General features: G+C 41.6%; 1 protein-coding gene across 3 annotated transcripts in view; it reads left to right on the top strand.

Moving 5' to 3' along the window:
• The window catches only part of LOC145344853 (kelch-like protein 2), a 104,111-nt gene extending 81,305 nt beyond the window's left edge, over window positions 1-22,806 (top strand). For all 3 annotated transcript variants that reach the window (XM_080192096.1, XM_080192114.1, XM_080192107.1), the window contains 7 exons: window positions 152-269; window positions 2,470-2,667; window positions 10,301-10,402; window positions 13,655-13,783; window positions 14,973-15,113; window positions 15,207-15,350; window positions 21,729-22,806. In XM_080192096.1, the coding sequence (XP_080048222.1) occupies window positions 152-269; window positions 2,470-2,667; window positions 10,301-10,402; window positions 13,655-13,783; window positions 14,973-15,113; window positions 15,207-15,350; window positions 21,729-21,757 (861 nt within the window). In that variant the 3' untranslated portion in view covers window positions 21,758-22,806. The remainder of the gene's footprint in view (window positions 1-151; window positions 270-2,469; window positions 2,668-10,300; window positions 10,403-13,654; window positions 13,784-14,972; window positions 15,114-15,206; window positions 15,351-21,728) is intronic.
• The last annotated feature ends 2,887 nt before the right edge of the window (window positions 22,807-25,693 follow it).

Raw genomic sequence — 25,693 nt, 5'->3', positions numbered from 1 at the left:
TTAGTTGAGGGAAGAACACTTTCACAGTATGGGTGTATTGGATCTTAGTTTTTTTTTCCTTACCAAAAGTTAAAAAAAGTGAAGCTAATGATTTCTTCTGCAGCTTAAGATATAATGCAAAAGTTTAACTGAACATCACTTTAAATTTCAGGTGCTGGTAGTGGTTGGTGGTCAGGCTCCTAAAGCTATCCGTAGTGTGGAGTGTTATGATTTTGCGGAGGAACGTTGGTACCAAGTTGCTGAACTTCCCTCTCGAAGGTGCAGAGCAGGTAGACAAACAATACTTGGCTTTGATTGTACCTGACTTCAGAGTTAATGTGCTCCTAATAATGTCTCTGATAACTTATCACTTTGTTTATTTTGTTTATTTGTTATGGTCACAAGTAGGCTTACATTAATACTGCAATGAAGTTACTGTGACAATCCACTAGTCGCTACGCTCCGGCACCTGTTTGGGTACACAGCGGGAGAATTTAGCATGGCCAATGCACTTAACCTTTCAGACTGTGGGACAAAACTAGAACACCGGCAGGAAACCCACACAGACACGGGGGTGACCCAAGTCGGGAATCAAACCCAGGTCCCTGGTGCTGAGGCAGCAGTGCTAGTCACTGCCACCATGCTGTCCATGACAGTGATTGGTGAGCTGTCCTAATATCACTTCACGTAGCTGGAAGTCCAGTTTTGTTTGATGATACTCCTTAGGTTGCAAGGAGATGGAAGCACCTTGGGTTGTTTTGCTACATTGAGAGCCGCATGTAAATGCAAGTTGTGTCACAATCACTGTAGTTATGTTCTGAGGAACTGATATATCTTTAGTTTCTAGTCTGAGTATGTTTTGAAACAAGACTTTTTAATGCAACAAAACTGGCAATTAACAGCCATAGTAATACTTAGAAAAGTGTTTGTTTTGTATGATGCCTAATCCCATAAAGCATATAATGTGCAGGCATAATTATTATATTGCGTTGTATGGCATCTGTTTTGCTGTCCGCAATAGAAAGCATTGAATAACCAGTTAGTTTATTTTTAATAGGTGCGGCTGAGAGAAGAATGTTGGTCAGGATATTAGGTGGTCCCCTTCTCTTCAGATAGTCTTTAAACTATAACCAAAGCGCCAGAACAAGGAAATTAAATCTCAGGTAAAAGATTAGAAGCAGGACACCTCTTGTTAATATAACATCCCCTCAGTATTGAACAGATACATAAATTTAAATTGTGTTTGAGACCTTGAGTGGAACTCTAACCTGCAGCCTCATTACTTGGAGCTCAAATTGACACTTGAAGCTGAGACTTAAACCCATTGTATAGGGCTCTTAACTCCGCCTTGGGCTTATGGTACAAAAGCTTGGGGGTGCTCGATGCTGATAGTGGGTATCAAAAATTGGAGCATATATCATTCTCTTTATAGGACATAATTTAGGGGAAAACTCTGAAAACTCCTAAAGGTTTCCTAATAATTCTTTGATTTATGTTAGCCAAATTACAGTCAAAAGCAAACTGAAATTTATCAACATATGAAATGTATAATAAAGCTGTGTTTTTGTTACAATCCTTGGTCGTTTATGGGCATGCTGTGTTCGTTATTCAACTTGACAATGTTAAAATAAATACGGTTATATTTATCCCTGGATAACCAATCCATGATAACTTAATCTGGAATAGCAAGACATCACCACAGATTTGAACAAGGGCTTGGTCATGTTCCTATCAGAGAGGCTGTGTATAAATACATTGATTTGATTTCAAAGTTAATGTAATTTCAAAGAGGAAATATAATTTACACGGGCCTGTTTTAATTCTGAGGCGGATGGTGAGTTTACTTGGTTCATAATGGAGCGGTGCAAATTGTTCAGTAATTTATGATTTTCAGGAGGTTATTGCATCTTTAACACAAATTAGACATTAATAAAATGATGTCCCTTAAACTCTTACTTTGCCAGCAAATTCTTCCATACTTATCAGAACATGATAAAGATTACTATTTAATCAGGAGACCAGTTACTGTTTCCATAAACCAACCTAGACCTTTGAATGAAGTAGGCAAGGAGATCTTCTAATGCACCTCTTTGATTTTGAGGCTCTTGAGAGTTCATCAGATTTCTTGTACTTCTGAGGATTTTTAATCATTTTGCATTTACGGATTTATTTATACACTTGATAGACCAAGGAAGCTAAGTTGTCTCTGAAATTTTGAATTTTGTTAACAAAAGATGGCAAAATGAAGTCAAGTTTAATTTCCCTTTCTAATCCACCCACAGTTTAATCTGAATCAACGTTTTGTTCCACAACACAAGGGTTTTTTTCTGTTTATACCAATGACAATTGAGAGGATAATTAAATGAAATTGTAGAGTGTGCACTGTTTTGATGCAGCCATGTGACTGTGAAAGGCTTGCTGATTGCTGGAGAGAAGTGCATTTATCACCCAAGAATTGAATTGGATTTTTATTCTTCCTGTCCCCTGCAGGTGTGATGTATATGGGTGGGCTGGTTTATGCTGTTGGAGGCTTTAATGGTTCATTAAGAGTGAGGACAGTTGATTCGTATGATCCAGTCAAAGACCAGTGGATGAGCAATGCTAACATGCAGGACAGACGGAGCACTCTGGGAGCAGCGGTACTGAATGGATTGTTGTATGCAGTGGGAGGATTTGACGGAAGCACAGGTAGGTTCAAATTGTGTTTGCTAGTCTTCCAGGTTGTTCTGCAATGCATGATTAGATTGAAATTAGTGCATTCTTCACATCATTTGTAGCTTAACAAGTTATTGCTAAAAGCCCTGATCACTTTTTTTGAAAAAGTGAAAATAATGATTTCTATGCCAATTTCTGTTCAGAGGATTTAACTTTACGTTTTGGATAGAAACTTAGCTGCAATCTTAGATTTTGGCAGGGATGGATAGTTTCAGAAGATATTGTGCTGGAACCTCTCTTCTACTTTTACTTTTCTGTCCTTCAGCAATCTCATGCAAAAGCATAGCAATGGATTTCAGATTTCACATACATATTAGCATCACTCAGCTCTTCCTCACTGCCATCACTATCATCTCTGTCTTGGTACATGTGCTGTTGTTAAATTGGCTGTCTGCCTGGAATCCAATATTGGATGAGCAGAAATTTCCTCCCAAATAAGTATTAAGAAGACTGAAGTGGTTGATTTCAGTTCCTCCTCCAAACTCCATTCTGTAGCTATCGATTCCATCCCTCTCCCTGGCAAATAGTCCATGATTATACCAGTATGTTCACAGTCTTGGTGTCACATTGGCATGATCTTTGTTCTCCGGAGCATTGAACCTGGTGGCTGTGGCTGTGGTGAGTGACTGATTTAAAGTAAAAAACCGCTTTTTTCCTGTACTTCCGGTTCTCGGGGCTTGTTAGAGTGTAGTTTACTTCCGTACCGGAAGTTAGGCCAGGGGATAGTCGTTAAGGGGGAGCGGGGGGTATAAAAAAGGGGTAGCAGCATACAGCGGGCAGCGGAGTGAGTGGGAACTGAGTGAGAAGGGCTTTGGCTCGCTGGGCTTAGGCGAGAGTAGGCTTAGAGAAGGTGAGTGACAGATTTCTACCTTTGGGCACTTACAGGAGGTTGGGACATGGTAGGGAATATAGGGAGGAATGTAAGTTGTGTCAGGTGCCACATGTGGGAGTTCCTGGTGGTGTCACGTGTCCCCAAGGTCCACATCTGCAGTAAATGTTTAGAACTGCAGCGCTTGAGGGCCCGGGTCAGGCAACTCGAGGGGCGGCTGGAAGATGCGTTTCTAGTCAGGGAGAACGAGGAGATAATGGCTGGGAACCATGAGCAGGAGGAGGTCTCAAGGGCTGAAGAGAAGGGAGGATGGACGACTGTTAGGAGGGGAAAGAGGAAGAAGAAGAGTAGTCAGGGTCCCCTGGCCTCCCCAGGGGCCCCCCATGGTTCGTCGACAGGGGCATACAAAGATAGGCAGGAGGAGGAGACTGACTTAGAGGGACAGAAGGGGGCTGGCAAGGTGATAGTGGTAGGGGACGGGAGGGTCAGAGGTATTGATAGGAGGTTCTGTGGACAGAGGTGTGACTCCAGGATGGTGGTCTGCCTCCCTGGAGCAGGGGTCAAGGATGTAACGGACAGGGTAGAGGGAATTTTGAAAGGGGAGGGGGCACAGGCTGAGGTCATAGTACATGTAGGGGAGGGGGACATAGGAAGGAGGAGTAGGGTAGAGGTCCGTAGGCAATTTAGGGAGTTGGGGGCCAAACTAAAGAGTAGGACCTCCAGGGTGGCACTCTCTGGGTTGTTGCCCAGTACCAGCAGGGCAAAGAATGACGAGATCATGCAGCTGAATGCATGGTTGAGGGATTGGTGTAGGGTAGAGGGCTTTACTTTTGTGGATCACTGGGAGGTGTTTAGGAGAGAAGGGCAATTGTACAGGAGGGGTGGGGAGAATTTGAACGGGAGGGGAACTAATGTCTTAGTGGGGAGGTTAGCTGGGGTGTTTATGAAGGGTTTAAACTAATATGGAGTGGGGGGTGGGGAGGTGGCTGGGAGAGAGTCGGGTGAAAGGAAAAGTATCAGGGAGAAGGAGGTTCCGAGGAACACTTGTGGGTTGAACTGTGTCTGTTTCAATGCTAGGAGTGTGGCAGGGAAAACTGATGAGCTTAGGGCCTTGATGTTTGTGAGGCAGTTAGATGTGGTGGCTGTAATAGAGACATGGTTAAGGGAAGGGCAGGACTGGCAGCTGAATGTTCCTGGGTACAAGTGTTTTAGGTGTGACAGAGGAGGGTTGAAGAGAGGTGGAGGGGTGGCACTGTTAGTCAAGGAAAGCATCACAGTAGTGCAGAGGGAGGACAATATAGAAGAGATAGGGATTGAGTCACTGTGGGTGGAGTTGAGGAATAAAAAGGGAGAGATTACGTTGCTAGGGGTGTAGTATAGGCCACCCAACAGCCCGAGGTCAGTGGAGGAAGGCATTTGCAGGGGCATTTTGGATAGGTGCAGGAAGAATAGGGTGGTTGTAGTGGGTGACTTTAATCTTCCTGGAGTGAATTGGAGGGGGCCTAGAGCTGGGGGTACGGAGGGAGAGGAGTTTGTGAAATGTGTTTTGGAAGGGTCTCTAGAGCAGTATGTAACTAGTCCGACTAGGGGAGGGGCTATACTGGATTTAGTGTTGGGTAATGAGCCGGGGCAGGTGAGAGAGGTAGAGGTAGGTGAACATGTGGCTAATAGTGACCACAAGTCCGTCTACTTTAGGATAAAAATGGAAAGGGACGAGTGCCGGCCGAACGGGAGTGTGCTGAACTGGGGAATGGTGAACTATAGCAGGATTAGGAGGGAGCTGCAGGACACTGATTGGGAGGGACTGTTAGCTGGCAAGTCCATGGTTGGCAAGTGGGAGGCTTTTAAGGGCAAAATGAAGTGGTTGCAGGGGAGGTATGTTCCGGTTAAGCGGAAGGATGGGAAAGGTAGGATTAGAGAGCCGTGGATTACGGGGGGTATTGAAGACTTGGTCAGGAAGAAGAGGGAGGCGTATGTTAGGTCGAAACGACTGGGTACGGAGAGTGCACTGGAGGAATATAGAGAGAGTAGGAGGGAGCTAAAAAGGGGAATTAGAAGGGCGAAGAGAGGGCATGAAATGGCTTTGGCTGGTAGGATTAAGGAAAATCCGAAGGCATTTTATTTCTATGTTAGGAGCAAGAGAGTAGTTAGAGGGAAAATTGGTCCTCTTAGGGACAAAAGTGGGGAGATATGTATTGAGTCAGAGGGAATGGGGGAGCTCCTGAATGAATACTTGGCGTCGGTATTCACGAAGGAGAGGGGTTCGGAATCGTGCGGTCTGTTAGAGGGAGCTGAGGATCAGCTGCAGGAAATATCTATTATGAGGGAGGAAGTGCTAGGGCTTTTAGGTAGCGTAAGGACGGATAAAGCTCCGGGGCCTGATGGTATTTATCCCAGGCTGCTTAGGGAGGTGAAAGATGAAATTGCTGGGCCTCTGGCGCAAATCTTTGTCTCTTCTTTGGACACAGGTGAGGTCCCAGAAGACTGGAGGGTAGCAAATGTGGTACCGCTGTTCAAAAAAGGTAGCAGGGATAACCCTGGAAATTATAGGCCGGTGAGTTTGACATCGGTGGTAGGGAAATTAATGGAAAAAGTACTTAGGGGTAGGATGCATGAGCATTTGGAGCGTTGCGGTCTGATTGGGGATACGCAACATGGCTTTGTTAGAGGGAGGTCTTGCCTTACGAATCTGGTGGAATTCTTTGAGGAGGTGACAAAAACGGTTGACGATGGGAGAGCCGTTGATGTCATCTATATGGATTTCAGTAAGGCGTTTGACAAAGTCCCTCATGGTAAGCTGGTAGAAAAGGTTAAGGCTATGGGATACGAGGTCAGGTAGCTAGGTGGATTGAGAACTGGCTGGGTAATAGGAGACAGAGGGTAGTTGTGGAGGGGACTTTGTCCGGCTGGAGGCCAGTGACCAGTGGTGTGCCGCAGGGCTCAGTACTGGGACCTCTCCTCTTTGTAGTCTACATAAATGACTTGGAAGAGAGCGTAGGTGGTGTGTCGTCAGCAAACTTGCTGATCACCAAGATGGCAGGGTTGGCGGGTACCGAAGTGGATTGTGAGGTGATACAACAGGATATAGATAGGTTGGTGCATTGGGCAGATAGGTGGCAGATGGAATTTAATCCTGACAAATGTGAGGTGATGCATTTTGGAAGGAATAATGTAGAGAGGAGCTATGTGATTCAAGGTAGACAAATTAGGAGTATAGAAACACAGAGGGACCTGGGAGTGCAGGTTCACAAATCCATGAAGGTTGCGACACAAGTGGAGAATGTTGTCAGGAAGGCTTATGGAATGCTAGCCTTTATAGGAAGGGGTATAGAGTATAGGAGCTGCCGTCTAATGCTTTAGTTGTATAGAACGTTGGTTAGACCGCATTTGGAGTACTGCGTCCAGTTCTGGTCACCTTACTACCGGAAGGACGTGGAGGCTCTGGAAAGGGTGCAGAGGAGGTTTACCAGGATGTTGCCTGGCATAGAGGGGCGGGGCTACGAGGAAAGGTTGGAGAAACTGGGACTGTTCTCCTTGGAAAGATGGAGATTGAGGGGGGACATGATAGAGGTATATAAGATACTGAAGGGAATAGACAGAGTCAATAGTGAGAGACTGCTCCCTAGATTGGTTACAGATACAAGAGGACATGATTTAAGGGTGAGGGGGGAGAGGTATAATTTGGATATGAGAGGAAGGTGCTTTACGCAGAGAGTTGTGGGGGTATGGAACGCGCTACCGAGTAGGGTGGTGGAGGCGGGAACGTTGGACTCGTTTAAGGTTCAGTTAGATAGGCACATGAGTGAAACGAGGATGGAGGGTTATGGTAGGGGTTATTAAATAAGGGTTAGAACCTCGGGAGACACCGGAAAGGCAGGCTTGTGATTAACGTTTTTGTCTTTTATTCCGCAGGTGGAGGTCCACCTCGTTGTCAAACGAGGGGCATGCACACGGTGGGTCGTGCGTGGGCTACTCTTGGAGGTTCCGGGAGTGGCCTAGTACTTCGTGTCGGTGTGTGTGCTTGATCCTGGACCAGTAGACGGGCGCCGCAACAGCTCGGTGACTAGCACTGCTAGCTGTGCAGATACATGGATTTGGGCCTGTGTCTGTGGGAGTTTGTGCATTCTCCCTGTGGATGCGTGGGTTTCCTCCAGGCGCTCCGGTTTCCTCCCACACCCCAAAGATGTGCTCTTAGGCTGATTGGTTTTACCAAATTGACACTATTCTCCCCTGAATCTGGCTAAGTCAGGAGTTCTATTCGTAGACACGCAGGGTAGAATAGGTGTAGGGTGATGCGGCGGTGCGGGCTTGTTGGGCCGAAGGGCCTGTTTCCCGTGCTGGGTTGTTCTTTGTTCTTTATCTTCCAAGCACATCTGATTTTGCCCTTTTCTCGGCTCTTCTGCTGAAATCCTCACTCATGCTTTGTTACTTCTAAACTCAACTACTCCCATGCATTCCTGGCTTTCTGCTGCATTCTATTTTCTGTAAACTGGGCATCGTTCAAAATTCTGCTGCCTTTGCCTTGATTCACATCAGGTCCTGTTTGCCTATCACCCGGTCAAGCAACATCTCGAATTCAAAATTCTCATTTTTGTTTTCAAATCTCTCCGTGACTTCATCCTTCTCTATATTTGTAATCTCCTCCAGCCCCACAACCCATTAAAGGTGTTGTATAAACATAAAATGATGTTGTTTTGATCCAGCCTCTGAGCATCAGCTACCTCACTGGCAGTAGCGAGAAGCTAATGAACAAAAGAAATCCCCACTTGGGAGCAAATTGGTGGCCGCCTGGCGGCAAACTGGGGAACCTGCTAGATGCTGCAGGGCTATATCTGTTATGGCAGGCCATTCTATGGAGGTATTCCCTCTTTGCAATGATGGCCTGGAGGCTGTGGTCACACTGTGTGCTGATTTTTGTAGTCTTCTGAGAATGCTTCCACCTTGAGGCACCTTTACAGTCTCCCAAGTTTAGTGGCAGCTCCCTTGATGCCTACTTGCGGAGCCTGTCCATCTGCCAAGCAGCAGCCTGCTTCCAGAAGCCCTGTTAGTTGGTGGTTGTTAAATGGCTTCCTCCAAGAGGATTGTGCAATTGGATAGACTTCAGAGCCTATCTGGAGTGGAACTCAAAAATGATCCTGCCCCTCATCTTTAAAAATTAAGGTGATAAGATTCCACCATGTAAAAGCACTGTTTCTCAACCTGTTCAAGAAGTGTTTGGATCATCAGGTGGCACTCCCAAATTTTTGGAAAACCGCTAATATATAACATTGAAAAAGAGTATTTGCACTATGTATTGTTGATATTATTTGCTACTGGGTCTAAACAGCTCACTTGCATTGAAATGTTTAAACTGCATCCTGAAAAGGCTCATTAACACACTTGTTTTCCAGTTGTCTGTGTCATTGTTAATTGCAAAAGAAAAACTTGCCTGTATTTTGCAAATAGTTTCTTTTGCTTATCTGAATATAAATTGCTTGTAATAGTTTCCGGAATTTAATTTTGGATATATTAGTAATCCCCAGTAAATTTACAATGATTAAATGTACTGAAATAGTATGATGATTAATAATGGGGGTGGGTGTTGTGATACCACAACATGTATTGGGTGGATGCCAGCACCTATTGATAGACTTGCTGTAGGCCTGTAAAGAATGGAGAAGATGTGGTGGTGGCGGCAGCGGCGTGAGAGCTGTGGTGGGGATGGGTTAAAGTAAGTAGCAGTGAAGGCAAAACATGAGCGAGATTATGCAGCAAATCAGAGAAGTGGAAGTTGGGCAGGAGGTGAGTAACAGTGTAAAGTCAGAAAATATGCATGTTATAACAGGAAAAGATAAAGTGGCTAAGTAGAAAATTAACAGACTCAGTGATAAATTTACTTCCGAATCTAAAGACACAAAGGAACAATCAATTAACTATTTTCATTTGGCCTCAGCTTCTGAGCAAGGAAAGGGGGCTTGGTCTGAGTTTCTGCTAAATATCTGATGATGCCCTCCTAGAAAGTGAAGGAGCGGGAATATCTGTTACATACAGGATTGGGCTTCTTTCTGACACCCTCAGGTGCAAGGAGGATATTCCCAATGGTTGGGGAGCCCAGAACCAGTGGTCGCAGTCTGAGGATTCGGGGCAGACCATTTAGGACAGAGGTGAGGAGATATTTCTTCATCCAAAGAGTGGTGAGCCTGTGGAATTCATTACTGCAGGAAGTAGTTGATTCGTAATGAATGGCAGAGCAGACTTGAAGGGCCAACTGGTCTTCTCCTCCTATCTTCTATATTTCAAATAGCCTACGGATACTTGCACATGAAGAATAGCCACTTGGTGAAGTACTGGAGGGCTGCTGTGGCCTTAAATCTATAACTTATTGTACGTTCATATTTTGAAGATAAATGAGAACAACAGGTGAATAAAATTATGAAAAATAAGGGAAAGAAACCAGGGGTTTGTTGACCACTAAAATGATCAATTTGTGACCTAGTTGTGTTTTTACGATAGTACAGAAGCTTTCAGAGCTGCAAGTCCAAAAAAGGAAAAAATGAATTCTGTTTCACAGCTTGCTATGCAAGGATTATAAACTCATTACATCTGGGTTGTTAGTACAGGTACCAGATGTATGCCAGGGCCTACTGGAGTAAACCACAAGGCTGCCAGTTGCAGATCTGATTTAGTAGTTGTTCGTTTCTATATACTTTATTGTTTGATATAAACAGTTAATCATATTCCAGAAATATATTTTTGATGTACGGAGTGTGTAATAATTGGGTTTACTTTATTTTGCAGGTTTATCGTCTGTAGAGGTATACAATGTCAAAGCAAATGAGTGGTTTCACGTAGCACCAATGAACACCAGGAGGAGTAGTGTTGGTGTGGGTGTTGTAGGAGGTGAGTTCTGCTGAATCAGCTGTATTTTCAGCCAGCAACCCTCTAACTGTGTTAAAGATTAAAATCTGTCCTATATTCATTTTTTGTCATACATAGCATGTGGGTGTCACCAAACAAGTTCAGTTTATTGCCCATCTCTAATTGCCCTGGAGAAGGTGTAGATGCAGTGCTGTAAGTGCCAGGACTTTTACCCAGTGACAGTAAGAGGAATGATGACGTAGTTCCAAATCAGGATGGTATGTGGCTTGGAGGGGAATGTACAGGTGATGTTTTCATGTGCCTGTTGTCATTCTTTCTGGCGGTAGAAGTCGTGAGTTTGGAAGGTTCTGTTGAAGGGAGTCTGAGTTGCTGCCACTGCGTAAGTGGTGGAGGGAATGAACGTGGCTATGACACTGGTCATATGGCTGTTTTGTACTCAGTAGTATTGAACAACTTCAGTGTTGTTGAGCTGCACCCATCCAGGCAAGTGGAGAGTATTCCATCACACTCCTGGCTTGTGCCTTGAGCTAGGGGATTTTCACAGTAACTTCATTACTATGTGAATGTAAACCTACTTGTGACTAATAAACTTTAAAACTTTAGATTGTGGACAGTTTTTGGGGAATCAGAAACTAAGTTAGTTGCCGCAGAATTCCTGTCTTCTGACCTGCCCTTGTTGTCACAATATTTATAAGCCTGTTCCAGTTAAATTTCTGGTAAATGGTAACTCATTGGGATGTTGATAGTGGGGATTCAACAATGGTAGTGCTGTTGAATGCCAAAGACTGCTAGTTAGATTTGCTGTTTTAGATGGACATTGCCTGGTGCTTTTGTGGCATGAATGTTACTTGTCATTTATCAAACCAAAACAGAATATTGTTCAAGTCTTGCTGTCCATATGGATATGGAGTGCTTCAGTTTCTGGGAGGTTGTGCATGTTACTGAAATTTGAGCAAACATCCTCATTTCTGACTTCCTGATGGAAGGAAGGTCGTTCATGAGACAACTGAAGGTAATTGGCCCCAGGATACTTCCCTGAGCAACTTCTACAGTGATGTCCTGGGATTGATTTTATTGACCTCCAAGAACTACCAGCTTCCTTTGTCTAAGTTTGATTGGAGAGATTTCCCTGATTCCATTGACTCCAGTTTTGCTAAGGCTCCTTGGTGCCACAATTGGATCAAGTGCTGCCTTCATTTCAAAGACAGTGACTCTCACCTCGCCCTATGAATTCAGCTTTTTTTGTCCATGTTTGGACTAAAGCTGAAAGGAGGTCAGGAGCTAAGTGGCCTTGGCAGAACCCAAACTGAGAATTAGCCAGCAAGTTATTGCTGAGTAAATGTCATAGAATCATAGAAACCCTACTGTACAGAAAGAGGCCATTCAGCTCATCAAGTCTGAACCGACTACAATCCCACCCAGGCCCTACCCCCATATCCCTACATATTCTACCCATTAATCCCTCTAACCTCAGCATCTCAGGACACTAAGGGGCAATTTCAGCATGGCCAATCAACCTAACTCGCACATCTTTGGACTGTGGGAGGAAACTGCAGCACCCGGAGGAAACTCGCGCAGACACGAGGAGAATGTGCAAACTCCACACAGACAGTGACCCAAGCCGGGAATCGAATCCAGGTCCCTGGAGCTGTGAAGCAGCAGTACTAACCACCGAGCTACCGTGCCGCCCTAACGACACTGTCAACAACACCTTCCATTACTTTGAGAGTACTCTGGTGGGATGATAATTGGCTGTGCTGGGATTTCTCTTTAATGTGGAGATGGCATATCTGGGCAATTTTCCATATTCAGTGGATGCAGTGTTGTAGTTGTACTGGAACAGATTGGTTAAGCACAGCTATTTCTAGAACACTGCTCTTCTGTATTGCTGCCGAGATGTTGTCAGGACCCATAGACTTCGCTGTATTGAGGATGCCAGCTGTTTCTTGGTATTATGAGGATTGATTTGAATTGGCTGAAGACTGGTATTTGTGATAGTAGGTCCCTTGAGCGTGGGCTGAGATGGATCATCCATTTAACATTTTGTTTGTTTCATGTTTTGTCAATTTAAATTAGTACAGGGTAATGATTATTATTAGAAGACAGCAAACTGATTTCCCATGTTTTACAGCCAATGACATTATATTACAGTCTTTGGTTCACAGTAATCAAAATGCACAAAATACTGGAACTGTGGTATGTTTCTTTCAAGCTGTACAAATCCCTTTGCAACTTAATTGTTCACCCCGAGGCTGACCTACAAATGGTTAGTAATTTCTTTGTCATGGGAGTGCTGTTTAATTCACTTGCATGGTTAGTGAACTGTAATGTTGGAATTTGTTACTATAGTAGGACCTTCACTTCTGTTCTTCTCCAATATAAGCAGGAATTATATGACATTTCATGTCACAGCTGAAATGGGCTACAAGAAATCATGGCCTCTTAGAGACATGACTGGTTGTGGTAGCACTCAGAAGAGGCAATATCTTTTCAACCACCCAGTTAGCAGTCTCCTCATAAGTCTTTAAGCTATTTGCCGGTGCTGGTTTTGTGTTTTTTTTGAAAAGTTGTTTGTTTAAATTCCTAGCCCCTAGTAGATACATTGACTATTGACAAGCAGTATATTATAATGAAATCAAAAGCATTATGCAGTAAACTTCTGTGGCAATCAAGTTTATTCAGCTATTGTGCACCTATTTGCTCCCTGGCCTCCTGCCCATCCCAAAGCCATTCACTGCTTGCTGTGGTACAGTTCTACATTCATTGAACACCTCTGGCATCTCATTGTGGGGTGCCTTTCTTTGAGTGATCCTTGCTACCGAATGTCAATAAGGTATTGAATGGGGACAGTCTGCGTTTGGTTTCTCAATGTAGCAGAGAGCACATTTTGAGCAGCGATTGCAGAATACAAAATTGAAAGTAGTACAAGTAAATTACTGCTTTGCCAGGAAGGAGTGTTTGGGGACTTAGACAGTGAGGATCTCTCCACGTGTTTACTGCTTCCAGCGAGCACAACTAGAAAATAACTCCAGGGAGCCCCGAACAGGTTTGCTCCTTAATTTAGGATCTCCACCTTGACTGGGAATCAACTAACTTGGTGCCAACTGGGATTAAGCTTATACTCAGTCAGTCTCAGTACCATCCAAAAAGAAAGCCTATGAATCTTGTATTCCTCATTATGGTGTGTAGAGCAGGCCTTTAGATAGATGCATACAAAAGCCCTTGTAAATGTGAACTGTCCTTTAACCACAATTTTTTTGTATGTGTTGCTAGGTGTGCTGTATGCTGTAGGTGGCTATGATGGAGCATCACGACAATGTCTTAGCTCTGTAGAGGCTTACAACTCTGTTAAAAATGAATGGACGTACATCGCTGAAATGAGCACACGTCGCAGTGGAGCAGGTGAGAATTTGGAAAATATAGACTGCGTTTGAAGAGGAAACATTTACAGAGCTGAGGGGAAAGAACAGTAAAATAGTTTAATTAGCCGTCTTGAGATCTGGGAAGTGATGGAATGAACGGCTTTCCTTTTGTGCTGTTATTCAATGATACAGTGAAAAGTCCATTATTGATTACCTTTGGAGCAAATGAAGTATAACTCAACATTAATTTCTGATTTATCTACAAATAATTATCATGGGGTAAGATTTCCTCTGCTATTTTAATATTGTAAAATTTGCCACAGTTATGTTTTTGCTACAAATACAACACAAGAAATTATTTTAATGCCCTTTTTAGTCACAGTATTTCGTAGAAGGAGAAGGTATACATCTTTTCCTGTGATTTATTTATCTTTAAAAGCAATCCTGAAATGGGGTGCTACACTCAGAGGGGCCATATTTCAAATGAGACCTTAAACTGAGGCCACGCCTACCCTCAGGTGGACGTAATTGATCCCAAGGCACAATTTAAATGAGAGTGAAGCATTATCCTAGTGTCCTGGCCAATATTCATTCCTCAACCAACATCATTACAACATTTTGTTTGTTTATCTTATTGCTGTTTGAGAGTCCTTTCCTGTCTGCCAAGTAGCTCCGACAATTCCCTGGATTAAACACTTGAAAAGTAACTTTATTAATTTTGAAGCATTTTAGGAAACTTTGATATCATTAAAGATGGCTGATTTTGTCATCTGCATCTCATGAATTTCAAATAAATAACACGGGATTGATTTTTTTTTTGTAGTGTGGTGTACCTGAAGTTACTGCTTGCGCCCTCTAAAGAACGACTTTCACTTTGACTTTCTTTTGTATACAATACAACTCCATCTTTGTTATGTTTGCAAATGTTATTCCACTTGTGTTTTTTTTCCTATATGATTAAAATTAGCCTACAGTGTAGTGGTGACTGAAGCAGTCAGAGCAATGTTCTTCTCATTCCTTGCTGTTGCCCCACTTCCTCTTGGTCCTGGCCTAATTGAAGTATCGAGAAAATAGATTTGGAGGGGGGGGTGGAATTAAATGGATTTTGCAACCTGCCTTTGTCTCAATCTATTGTGATTGTCAGAATTACGGAAGCTACCTAGTTTCAAGAAAGGAGACTGTATTTCTAAGCAATTAAAGGTAATTGGATCTTATTTGCATTGTTGCAGGTGTAGGAGTTCTAAATGGTTTACTCTATGCAGTTGGAGGTCATGATGGCCCACTGGTGAGAAAAAGTGTGGAAATGTATGACTCCTCTGCAAATACCTGGAAACAGGTTGCAGACATGAATATGTGCAGAAGGAATGCAGGTAGGATTGGCTAAGCAAAAGTCTATTTTTTTGGTTGTGCACAAGTTGCAGAAAAAAAAAACTAATGTGTTTCTCTGCTTCTAACCCTGAAAGGTGTCTGTGCTGTAAATGGTCTGCTGTATGTAGCTGGAGGAGATGATGGCTCCTGTAATCTTGCGTCTGTGGAATATTACAACCCAGCATTAGATAAGTGGATACTTCTACCACAGTGTATGAGCACGGGAAGAAGTTATGCAGGTGGGAAAAAGGCTGGCTTTTCTTAGTATTTGTACAGCCATGTTTTTAAAGCACTGCATCAGTGTTATTCTACAGACCACCTTGGAGAGCTCTTTCTATGAATTAAACTGGCGTAGCTTGTTATTGTATTTGTGTCCAAGCTCTCCCTCTGCAGGTTTAATGGGATGTTGCATTTTTTTATGGAACTTGTTTAACAAATTACTTTTCATTTAATGTTTGTTTCATGTTTTTCTGTTTGAATGATCCTGATCATTTACTGAAGGTCTAAGCAGCTGAAGTTGAGAAATGTGAATTTTTATCACAAAAGGCACTAATATCAGAATTTAAAATGCATATTAAGATAAACTTGGGACATCATTTATTTAGCTACGTTTCCAAATTGTGGATTGTAGGTTTAATACATCCATCATTCGTCACTGCAGGAGTAAGTGTGGGCGAAACAGTGCAGTGACCTTTGCAAATGTCTTGAGACAACATGGGTATGATTATTTACTCACGTCTTTGATTTATTTTCTGATTTCTGGGAGAGATTCTTCACTGCGGCTTAAGGTTCAGTTCAGAAGTAAGCACAGCAGACATACATTGCACTTGTTCCATGGTGCAGAGTATTGACGTATATTTGTTTATGATCTCCAAAGAGGTTGAGCCTTTGAAAAGAAATTTAAATTTTCACTGCCCAACTGAATGTTTTTCTATCTTGGCTCTTTCCCCCTGCCTTCTCTACTCTACTCTTCCAGTATCTTCCCACCTCCATTCATGATTCTTACCATAGAAAATCATAGAATCCCTACAGCAGAGGAGGCAGCAATTTGGCCCATTCGGACTGCGCCGACAATAATCCCACCCTATCCCCATAACTCAACGTACTTACCTGCCAATCGCCTTGAAACTAGGATCAGTTTAGCATGGCCACTCAATCTAACTCTAGCAGCTTTGAACTGTGGGAGGAAACTGGACCTCCTGGAGGAAACCCACGCAGACATGGATTTTTTTTCTGACATCCTACCTCAGCTCAACAGTTTTCACTTTCCTGGTCCGAACTGCTTCCTCTTGTGAACGTCCAAGCCCTCTCGCCTCCATCCCTCACCAGAGAGCTCTACACTTCTCTCTTGAGCAGAAGCCTGAACAGTCTTCATTCTACACCAGCCTCCTGCTCCTCCTGGCTCTCTCATTGAGCAAGTTTTTAAAAAAAAATTTTTTTAGGATGTGGGCAACATTTATTGCCCATCCCTATTTGCACTTGAGAAGATAGTGGTGAGCCACCTTTTTGAACCACTTGCAATCCCTGAGGCGTAGGTACATCAATTATGCTATTAGGGAAGAAGTTCCAGGATTTTGACCAGTGATAGTTGAGGAACGGGAGTATATATCCAGGTCAGGATGGTGAGTGACTTGGAGGGGAACCTCCAGGCAGTGGTGTTCGCAGGTATCTGTTGCTCTTGTCCTTCTAGATGGTACTGGTTGAGTTTGGAAGGTACTGTCTAAGGAACCTTGCGTTCTTGCTGTATATCTTGTTGATGGTACATGCTGCCACCACTGTTTGTCAGTGGTGTAGGGATTAAATCTTAGTGGAAAAGGGAGCAATCAAATGGGCTGTTTTATTTTAGAAGGTATTAAGCTTCTTGAGTGGTGTTGGAGCCGCACTCATCTAAGCAAGTGGAAAATTCTCATTACATTCCTGACTTGCACCTTGTAGATGGTGGACAGGCTTTGGGAAATCAGAGGTGAGTTACTCACCGCAATATTCCTAATGTTTGATCTGCTCTGGTAGCCACAGTACATATATGCCTAGTCCAGTTCAATTTCTGGTCCGTACTCACCCAGGATGTTCGCAAGGAATTTGATGGTAATGCTATTGAATGTCAAGGGGTGATGATTGGATCCTCTCTTGTTGGGGATAGTCAAGGCCTGGCACTTGTGTGGCACAAATGTTACTTGCCATTTGTCAGCCCAAGCCTAGATATTGTCCAGGCCTTGCTGCGTTTGGACATAGTATCTGTTTTGTCATGAATGATACTGAACATTGCGCAATCATCAGCGAATATCCCCACTTCTGACCTTATGGAAGGAAGGTCATTGATGATGCAGCTGAAGATAGTTGGGCCTATGACACTAACCTGAGGAACTCCTGGAACTGAGATGATTGACCTCTAACCACACAATCATCTTCCTTTGGGCCAGGCATGACTCAATCAAAGTCCTTCAACTTGTCGCACTTCCTCCAAATAAAATATGTGGCTATGGGTAACCACATGGGCCTTAGCTATGCCTGTCTTTTTGTGGGTTATGTGGAACATCCCTTATTCTAGTCCTACACAGAACTCCATCCCACAACTTCCTTTCTGCGCTGCTTCCTACTTTCATCCAGAGCTAAAAATCAATTTGTTTTGAATTTCTACCCTTCATTTACCATCACATGGTCCATCTTTGGCACTTTCTGATTGGGTTCCTCAGAGCCTTTTGGATTCAATGTTGAGTGCAACAACATCACGCCATGAACTCAGTCATCCACTTTGAATCTTTTTCCTCAAGTGCGAGTTCATACCTTGTTTTCATGTTTTTGCTCTCAAACAGAGCTGACCTCTCTGTTATTAACATTTACTCTAAAGAAGTACTTTGTTTCTTTACTGCAACTATTACTTCACTCGTTTTGCTTTTGTTTTGTGACTCATTTGGAATTTAATTTCCCCAACCTCTGACCTATTTCTGCCTTCCATTTTGTTCTATCAGACCCCTTTTCCCCTTTCTGAACAGTATACAACCAGTCACATTTCTACATCAGTTCAGAAGCAGCTTCGTATTCAATGCAGACATTAACTCTATTACTCTTTCCACAGATGCTGCTAGACCTGGTTTTTTGCCACTTCTCTGTTTTCATTTCAGACCATCGGCATCTGCCGTATTTTCTTTTATTTGAATTTCCAGTGACTGACTGAAAAGGTCACATGACAATATTTTCATGCTTTAAGAATTATTCAATGGCTAACATACAATCCAAGCTGCAGCTATTTCATTCTCCAGGAACCAGACCAGCAATCTGATGCTATATTGGCTTTCTATTGACTTTTTTGCCCTCTTAGAACTCATCTCCATGGCAATGTGAATCACGTGGACATTGTATGGAGAAGAAATGCTGATTAGCTACTCTATAGATCCACAACTCCAAGATATCTTGGAACGAAACAGACAATTTGAAGCATAATTTTTTTTGTGAAGCCTGGTATTCTTATTATTTCCCTGTGTGACCTGGAGTTTAACAGGTCTTCTGAGTCAACACAATTACTTTTACCATTGTCTACAGGTGTGACCACCTTGCACCTTCTTTCCAGTAAGTTAATTTGCCCCCATCCCCATAGCAACCAAGTCTAGACTGTTAGACTGAATTTGAAGCAGGTCACATGATCCCATTATAACTCCATTTTACATTAATTCAGAGACTGTCTCAATACGTATGTCCTATAAACGTAATATTTGTAAAAATATTTAAAATTGAGGGAAAAATCAGTATTTTCTTCGAAACACTCTATGCAGCATCATGCATTTTACAACATAGAAGAGTAAAGATACATGTTCTCATTTATCATGGATGAGAACCTTACAAATATTCTAGTTTTTGCCATTTTCCACAAAAACTTTGGCTTGAGCAGTAAAAATAATTATTTAATATAAAATTGAATCAAACAGCAGGTCAGGCAAAAACTGCAGAGAGAGTTAACATTTCAGGTTGAAGAGCTGTCAACAGAACTTGGGGTATTTACCTCTAACATTTTATTTACTTAGGTCTATAATTTATGATTGGGATTTTCTGAACGCACCTGTGGTGTATTCTGCAGCAGCAGAGTGGCTTGCAATTGGCTGGTGGTGACTGGCCCCACCCTTGTCAATGGAGCTTCCCATTGTATGCCCCCCCGCCCCCCCCCCCCCGCAAGGGAACCTTTGACAGGAGGTCGCTGATGGCGGGACCTGACACTCCCATCAATGGAAATGGCTGGAAAAATTTGGCCTAATTCTTTCATAACTGTCTTCAAAATGTACTTTTCATAACCAACGAGATCATACTTGTCCTCTAAAAAGGACATAAAATTGTGATAGAGGTGAAAAAACTTTAGGATCATCTTAAGAATTATTGGTCATGTTTTGGAACGCCACACATGCTACAACCCAGATTTTATCTTATTTCTCTTCTATCTCCTCCAAACAAGTGATGTATCTTCAATATGAAAAATAACTCTATACTCAACCATAGTGGGGATAAAGTGAAGGGATCATCTTCTGTTTCACTGTTAAATATGCCACTGGTGCTTATCAGTGCTATTTAAAATGTGTTCTTTATGCATCAATGAGATTTGTAGTGACTCTTCAGTACTCACAAAGAATGTGGCTGCTCACTTCTGAGACAACCTGTAAGCTCAAGGCGTTTCCATTAGTGGCATGATATGGATCTTTCACAGCTCTTCAGTTTGCTTGGAGATTTTTGACCTCAGGCTGTTGCAATTTGAACTATTTCCAAATCCACCATTTCCTTCCAGACCACATGATTTAAATCAGATTTCTAGAATCATAGAATAATGCAGTGCCAAAGGTGGTCATTCAGCCCATCATGCATGTGCAGGCTCTTTAAAAGATCTATCCAATAGCCTGACTCCCTGCTCTTTCCTCAAAGCCCAGCAAATGTTTCCATTCCCTCTTGTAAATTATTGAATCTGTTTCCATCACAAGTTCTTTAACTTAATTGGTTGAATAAAGTGGATTTATTTAATAGCTGATTTCTATGAACGTATTCAGCTTGTTTCACTGATTAAAATAGCTGATCCTATTGTACAGCTTTAAACAAAGTGGTGGTTGTTCTGGGCTATCAACCGCAATGGTTTGAATATTTTGCATTACATCTGCTACATGCCAGCATGCTTAAACTGGTAGAGATTTAAAATTATAGATCGGTATTTCTGGTGTGGCAGGATAATCTTTGTTTTATAGAAATAACCTTAAGTCGTCATATTGGTCCATCATAGCATAGTTGACCACAATTAGAATTCATTACGGCCAAACGCAAGAAAGCAGTCTCGGTCATCTGCTGAAAAGGATTGTAAAAAAAAAAGTACTGAGGTAAACATCAGGCTTTCAAATGTATAAGTAATAAAGTAGGTGCAAGGATGAAATGTATTTTGCAGAGAAGCAAAAATAGTTTGGAGGACAGAAGTAGGAAGTGGGAACGTAAATACAGGTATGAGGAAAGAACCATTATTAAATAATTCCTTCATATCTGTCTATACTCAAGAAAATAAAGCTTCTTATATTGGTTGTGAGGTTTCCAGTAATGAAAGGGGTTGGTTAGTTCAGTTAGTTAGCGTATGCTGCAGAATAACAAGTTGCTTGTATTCCCATACCAGTTGAGGTAGCTCGTCCCCCATAATGAAATGGCCTAAGGTTAAACAACCGTTGAACAATGAGGATGCCACATGAAGAAAGGGTTGGAGAGTGATGAAAGAGAATAAGCTGAACAGTTTGAAAATTAACACATTTTATGTCATCCAAGCTTTTTATAATGGTGTGCTTAATAAATATCCGGCACCTAAAAGTCTCGAGAAGAATTTAGTGAAGCTTTAACAGACATTTTTCTAAGTTTATTAAGATTTTTGTGCATCAGAATGTAGCAATGCTTAGGTCATGTTTTAAGTCTCAATTAATTGAAATCAAAATGCAAAACTTATGAAGGTACTGAACATTTCCTTCTAATTAGAGGCAATATTAGATGTAGGTTATATTGATCATTCACAGCAAATTGCCTCTTAGTGTCAGGGGGACTAGCAGGGTGGATACATGGAGCTACAGGCATTGAGGCTGGGTAGGATTGTAATTGGTGCAAACTTGATGGGCCGAATGGCAGCCTCCTGCACTGTAGGGATTCTATGATTCTATGACTATCATAGGAAATTCAGCAATTCATTTCTCTTTCAAAATGGTTGAGTTGCTCCTGGGTTTATAGACCAGTGTATTTAACATCTATTGCTTAAAAAATATACAGAATCATACTAATTATTGAGAGGAAAGTCTTTGAAGTATTTTGAGAAGAACTAACTTATAATTTGAATTTTGATTGCAATTTTTAATCTGCTCACTTCTGCAGAGTACAGATTTCCTTGTGAGCTGATGTTGCCAGCCCATTACTCTGCATTGAATACATGTTCCTTGTCTGCGAGATGAGAGATTTTCCAGTTTCCATCCCACAGGAATGTTGCCAGAACAATCAGACTTGCTTGCATTGTCCTTCTCTGTTTGAGCAAAAACATCCTGCTAATGATTAATTTCATATGTTAAAATAACCTTCTGTTCTGATGTTTTACACAGGAATAAAAATCTTTTCTCTCTCCTTTTTAGGTGTTACAGTAATTGACAAACCTTTATGATTAAAGTACGCTGGATACATTGAACATTGGATTCTGCATTGAAATGGTATTTCATGAAGTAGCTCAACTTTTTAGCACTTCTTTGCTGATGATCACATTGGAAGCAAGCATTTAAAGCAGTGTGGAAGAGGGCAGACAACCATGTCTTGTCAGCAAGATTAGAAGATTATGATGATTGCACTTGATAGAAGCACTACATGGAAAGGGGCTACATTACAGCTTTTAGCGAGTAGTGTTGGACTGGAGCCTTGAAATAAAGGATTTGAAATTTAAAAGCTGCTATAGAAATGCCGACATGTCGGTGACTTGTGATGTGTGAAACAAAGCAACACTTTGTTATGGACACTACAGTTAGTGACTTCACAAAGCTTGTGAAAAACAGTAATGGTTACAATTGTGTAGTGGCAAATAAACTGGTTCCATATGTTTAACTATGGAGATTGATGTGTAAGTTGCCAACTGTTACATTTTGGTTACAGGACCATAATTTTGTCTACAAGTTGCTGTTGGCAGCACTTCAAGATTTGATTAAATATTTAATTTATTTTTGATTTGGTACTGAAAGATACCAATCAAGAGTAGTAGTATTTGTAGATATTGAAGTTTTAACACATTAAGTTATCATTTGTGGAGGAAAAAAAAACTATGAAACTTTTAATTGCATTTCCAATTTTAAAGTCATTGAACTAATAAATGAGTGCAGGAAGATTTTGAAATGTATGATTTGTTCTGTTTCTATTCAATCATGACCATGTTTTGATGCATTCCTACTTTTTCTTGATTCTTGGTTTACTTGTTATTGGCATGAAGAGTAGTGTTGTAAGTTTACATTATTAAATGATGTGCATTTTCCCTGAATTGCATGTTGTGTTGCCAATGTACAGTATAATTATGTACTGGTTACATTTTGCTGCTTTTCTTTTGAGTAACACTTGCCAGTTCTGTTTAGTGTTCTGCTTAAATGCTGTAAGAAATATGAACACTTACAAATTTATTTGATTGGGATTGGGGGGGGAGGTTGGAGATAAGTGCTCCTGCATTACTCAGATTGTTTAAATAAAGCTTTCTATCGTGTTGGATTTGTAAATCTTTCTTTTAAAAGAGCAGTATTATGTAGAAGTTGAAAGATATTAGGGTTAATTAAGGAAGATGAAGGATTTGCTGTAAGCAGGTTAAGCATTCATATAGTAACAATGCCAATCTTGTTTTCTACTGTGTTCTGTAAAATTGAAAGACTGTTGCTAAAGTGCTGATGCTGTTCATTTTAACTTCATTCTTTGTGTCAGTCGCATCTCGCATATTTGAGGAAACTCAGCACAGTGCTTGAGTGCAGTCTCCAAACTACATGGTTGATATTGATAAGAGTTTGAGTGTGCAAGGTATTCAGCTAATTCCCATAGGAACACAGTCCACTTCTGCAAATGTGGAGAACTCAATGTTATCAAGAACCAAGGCTGAGGACCAGCATAATGTGTACAGTTTAGGAACAAAACGCTGCAAAGCAATTTTTACACTTTGGGAAATGATTTTTCTGAAGAAATATAAAGTGCAAACCATAGCTTTAGAAAGAAAGCAATTGATTAACATAATGGAATATTTTCATAAATATCTAAAGAATAAAGAAGTTTATGCATGACTTCGAATTACCTTAACAATACAACAAGTTCTGAATTTTGAAAATTCAGAAGTTAGAAATTAAATGTCTACCTCCAATGGGAGCATTTAAAAAAAACATGGATTGTAGCAGGTCCAGGTCAGCACTTCTGCACCGCACTTCCACCACATCGGTGCTCTGGCTACAGATTGGATACGGATCTTCAATGGGAACGCAGCTCTAGGAGAGGATATGGCATGAGGGTGAGTCGACAAGTGGGAGATTCAGGGAAGGGGGGGGAGTTTGGGGAGTTGGAAGAGGTGACTCCAAAAAGGTGCCAATGTGGTCATGGGGAATGACGTTAAAACAAATCTCAGGACACTTCTAATGAGATTACAACCTTTATTAAATTATTGACATTAAAACAAAATATTAAATGAGGACAGTATAATCTTAATGGAGAAAGACTGCAAAATGTTGCAGTAGAGAGGAATCTGGGTGTCCTTGCACATGAAGTAAGTTAGCAAGTAGTACAAAAAGCAATTACGAAGAGAAATGGTATGTTGTCCTTTTTGCAAGAGAGTTGGAGTATTAAAAATAAGGAAATCTTGTTACAACTATCACCTGGAGTACTGCGTACAGTTTTCGTCTCCTTACTTAAGGATATGCTTACATTGGATGCAGTTCTGAGAAGGTTTATTAAGTTGACTCCTGCGAGAGAAGGGGTTGTCTTCTAAGAAAAGTTTGATCAGGTTGCACCTATACTCATTGGTGTTTTGAAGAAAGAGATGATATTGAAATATATAAAACTTTGGCTTGACATCCTAGATGTTAAGCAGATGTTTCCCTTAGTGGGGGAATATAGAACTGGGGGATCAGTTTAAAAATGAGGTTTTTCATTTAAGACCAAAATTAGGAATTTCTTCTAAGGGTCATTGATTCTTGGAATGCTGAACCACTCAGTGCAGAGCCTAAGGGAGAAAAGTGAATTCCCCTATTGTTTCAGATTCCCTTCACCTGCTTACTAGTAGTCTTCTAGTGCTTGGTGCTTCTCACACCAGCTGTTGGTGCAAAATAGTAAGTATGGTAACCCAAACTGTATAAGACAAATATAACAACATTTGCAGATAATGTGGCCAGTCAAGTAGTTGGACTTCTAGTCATGCCTGTTAGCAACCATAGGTATTTTACTTTTCTGTTACGTCAGTTACTGAATTTATCAAACAAAGGTTTATACAAAGATTGATAGCACTATAAGTAGTATAATCTATAGAGTAACAAAGAAGCATTGATAATCAATGCAGGCAAGTGTGATCCATTTTGGACCGAAGTTAGGAACAGTAGATTTGCAAGATCCATGGATGCAAATCCCTATAATGTAGTGGTCACATTCAGAAAGTTAAAAATGTTAATAGAAAATAGGAGCAGGAGTAGGCCATTTGGCCCTTCAAGCCTGCTCTGCCATTCATTTTGATCGTGGCTGATCATAATCAATGTCCTGATCCTGCCTTCTCCTCATATCCCTTGATCCCTTTAGCTCCAAGAGCTACATCTAATTTCTTCTTGAAATCTGTCAATGTTTTGGCCTCAACTGTTTTCTATAATAATGAATTCCACAGATTCACCACTGCGGTTTACCCTTTATCCTCCAGCTATGACCCCCACCTTCAGGAATATTTTTGTTTTATTCATTTGTGAAATATGGGCTTTGCTGGCTGGCCAGCATTTATTGCCCATCCCTAGCTGCCCTAGTTCAGAGGGCAGTTGAGAGTCAACTATATTGCTGTGGCTCTGGAGTCGCGTGTAGACCAGACCAGGTGAGGACAGCAGATTTCCTTCCCTAAGGATATTAGTGAACCAGATAGGTTTTTCTGATAATTGGCAATGGCTTTGTGGTCACCAGTAAACTTTTAGTTCCAGAAATTTTTATTAAATTCAAATTCAACCATCTGCCATAGCAGGATTTGAATCCAGATCCCCAGAACATTAGCTGAGTTTCTAGATTAACAGTCTGGTGATAATATCACTATGCCATTGCTTCCCCTGAATGGAACATTAGAACTAAAGGGCTAGAATACTTTGTGGGGTGGGGGTGGTTTTAGTTTTGTACACGGAGTTGAGAGCCCTGGTTAGGCCACCTAGAATACTGTTTGGGTAATGTGCCTTAAAAAAGGATATTGGCTTTGCAAGCAGTCAAGTTCAGATACCAGTATGTTATACTCAGTTGGCTGGATGGCAGAATAATGTCAACAGCATCAGTACAATTACTGTACCAGCTGAGCTCTGTCTTTTCCACCTGGTCCTTCAGCTGTGTGGTGACTCTGAGATTAAATCACCACCTG

Source organism: Carcharhinus amblyrhynchos, chromosome 1, assembly GCF_965287045.1.
Source record: "Carcharhinus amblyrhynchos chromosome 1, sCarAmb.v2.hapA, whole genome shotgun sequence".
Taxonomy (NCBI): domain Eukaryota; kingdom Metazoa; phylum Chordata; class Chondrichthyes; order Carcharhiniformes; family Carcharhinidae; genus Carcharhinus; species Carcharhinus amblyrhynchos.
This window is presented reverse-complemented; position numbering and strand designations above follow the sequence as displayed.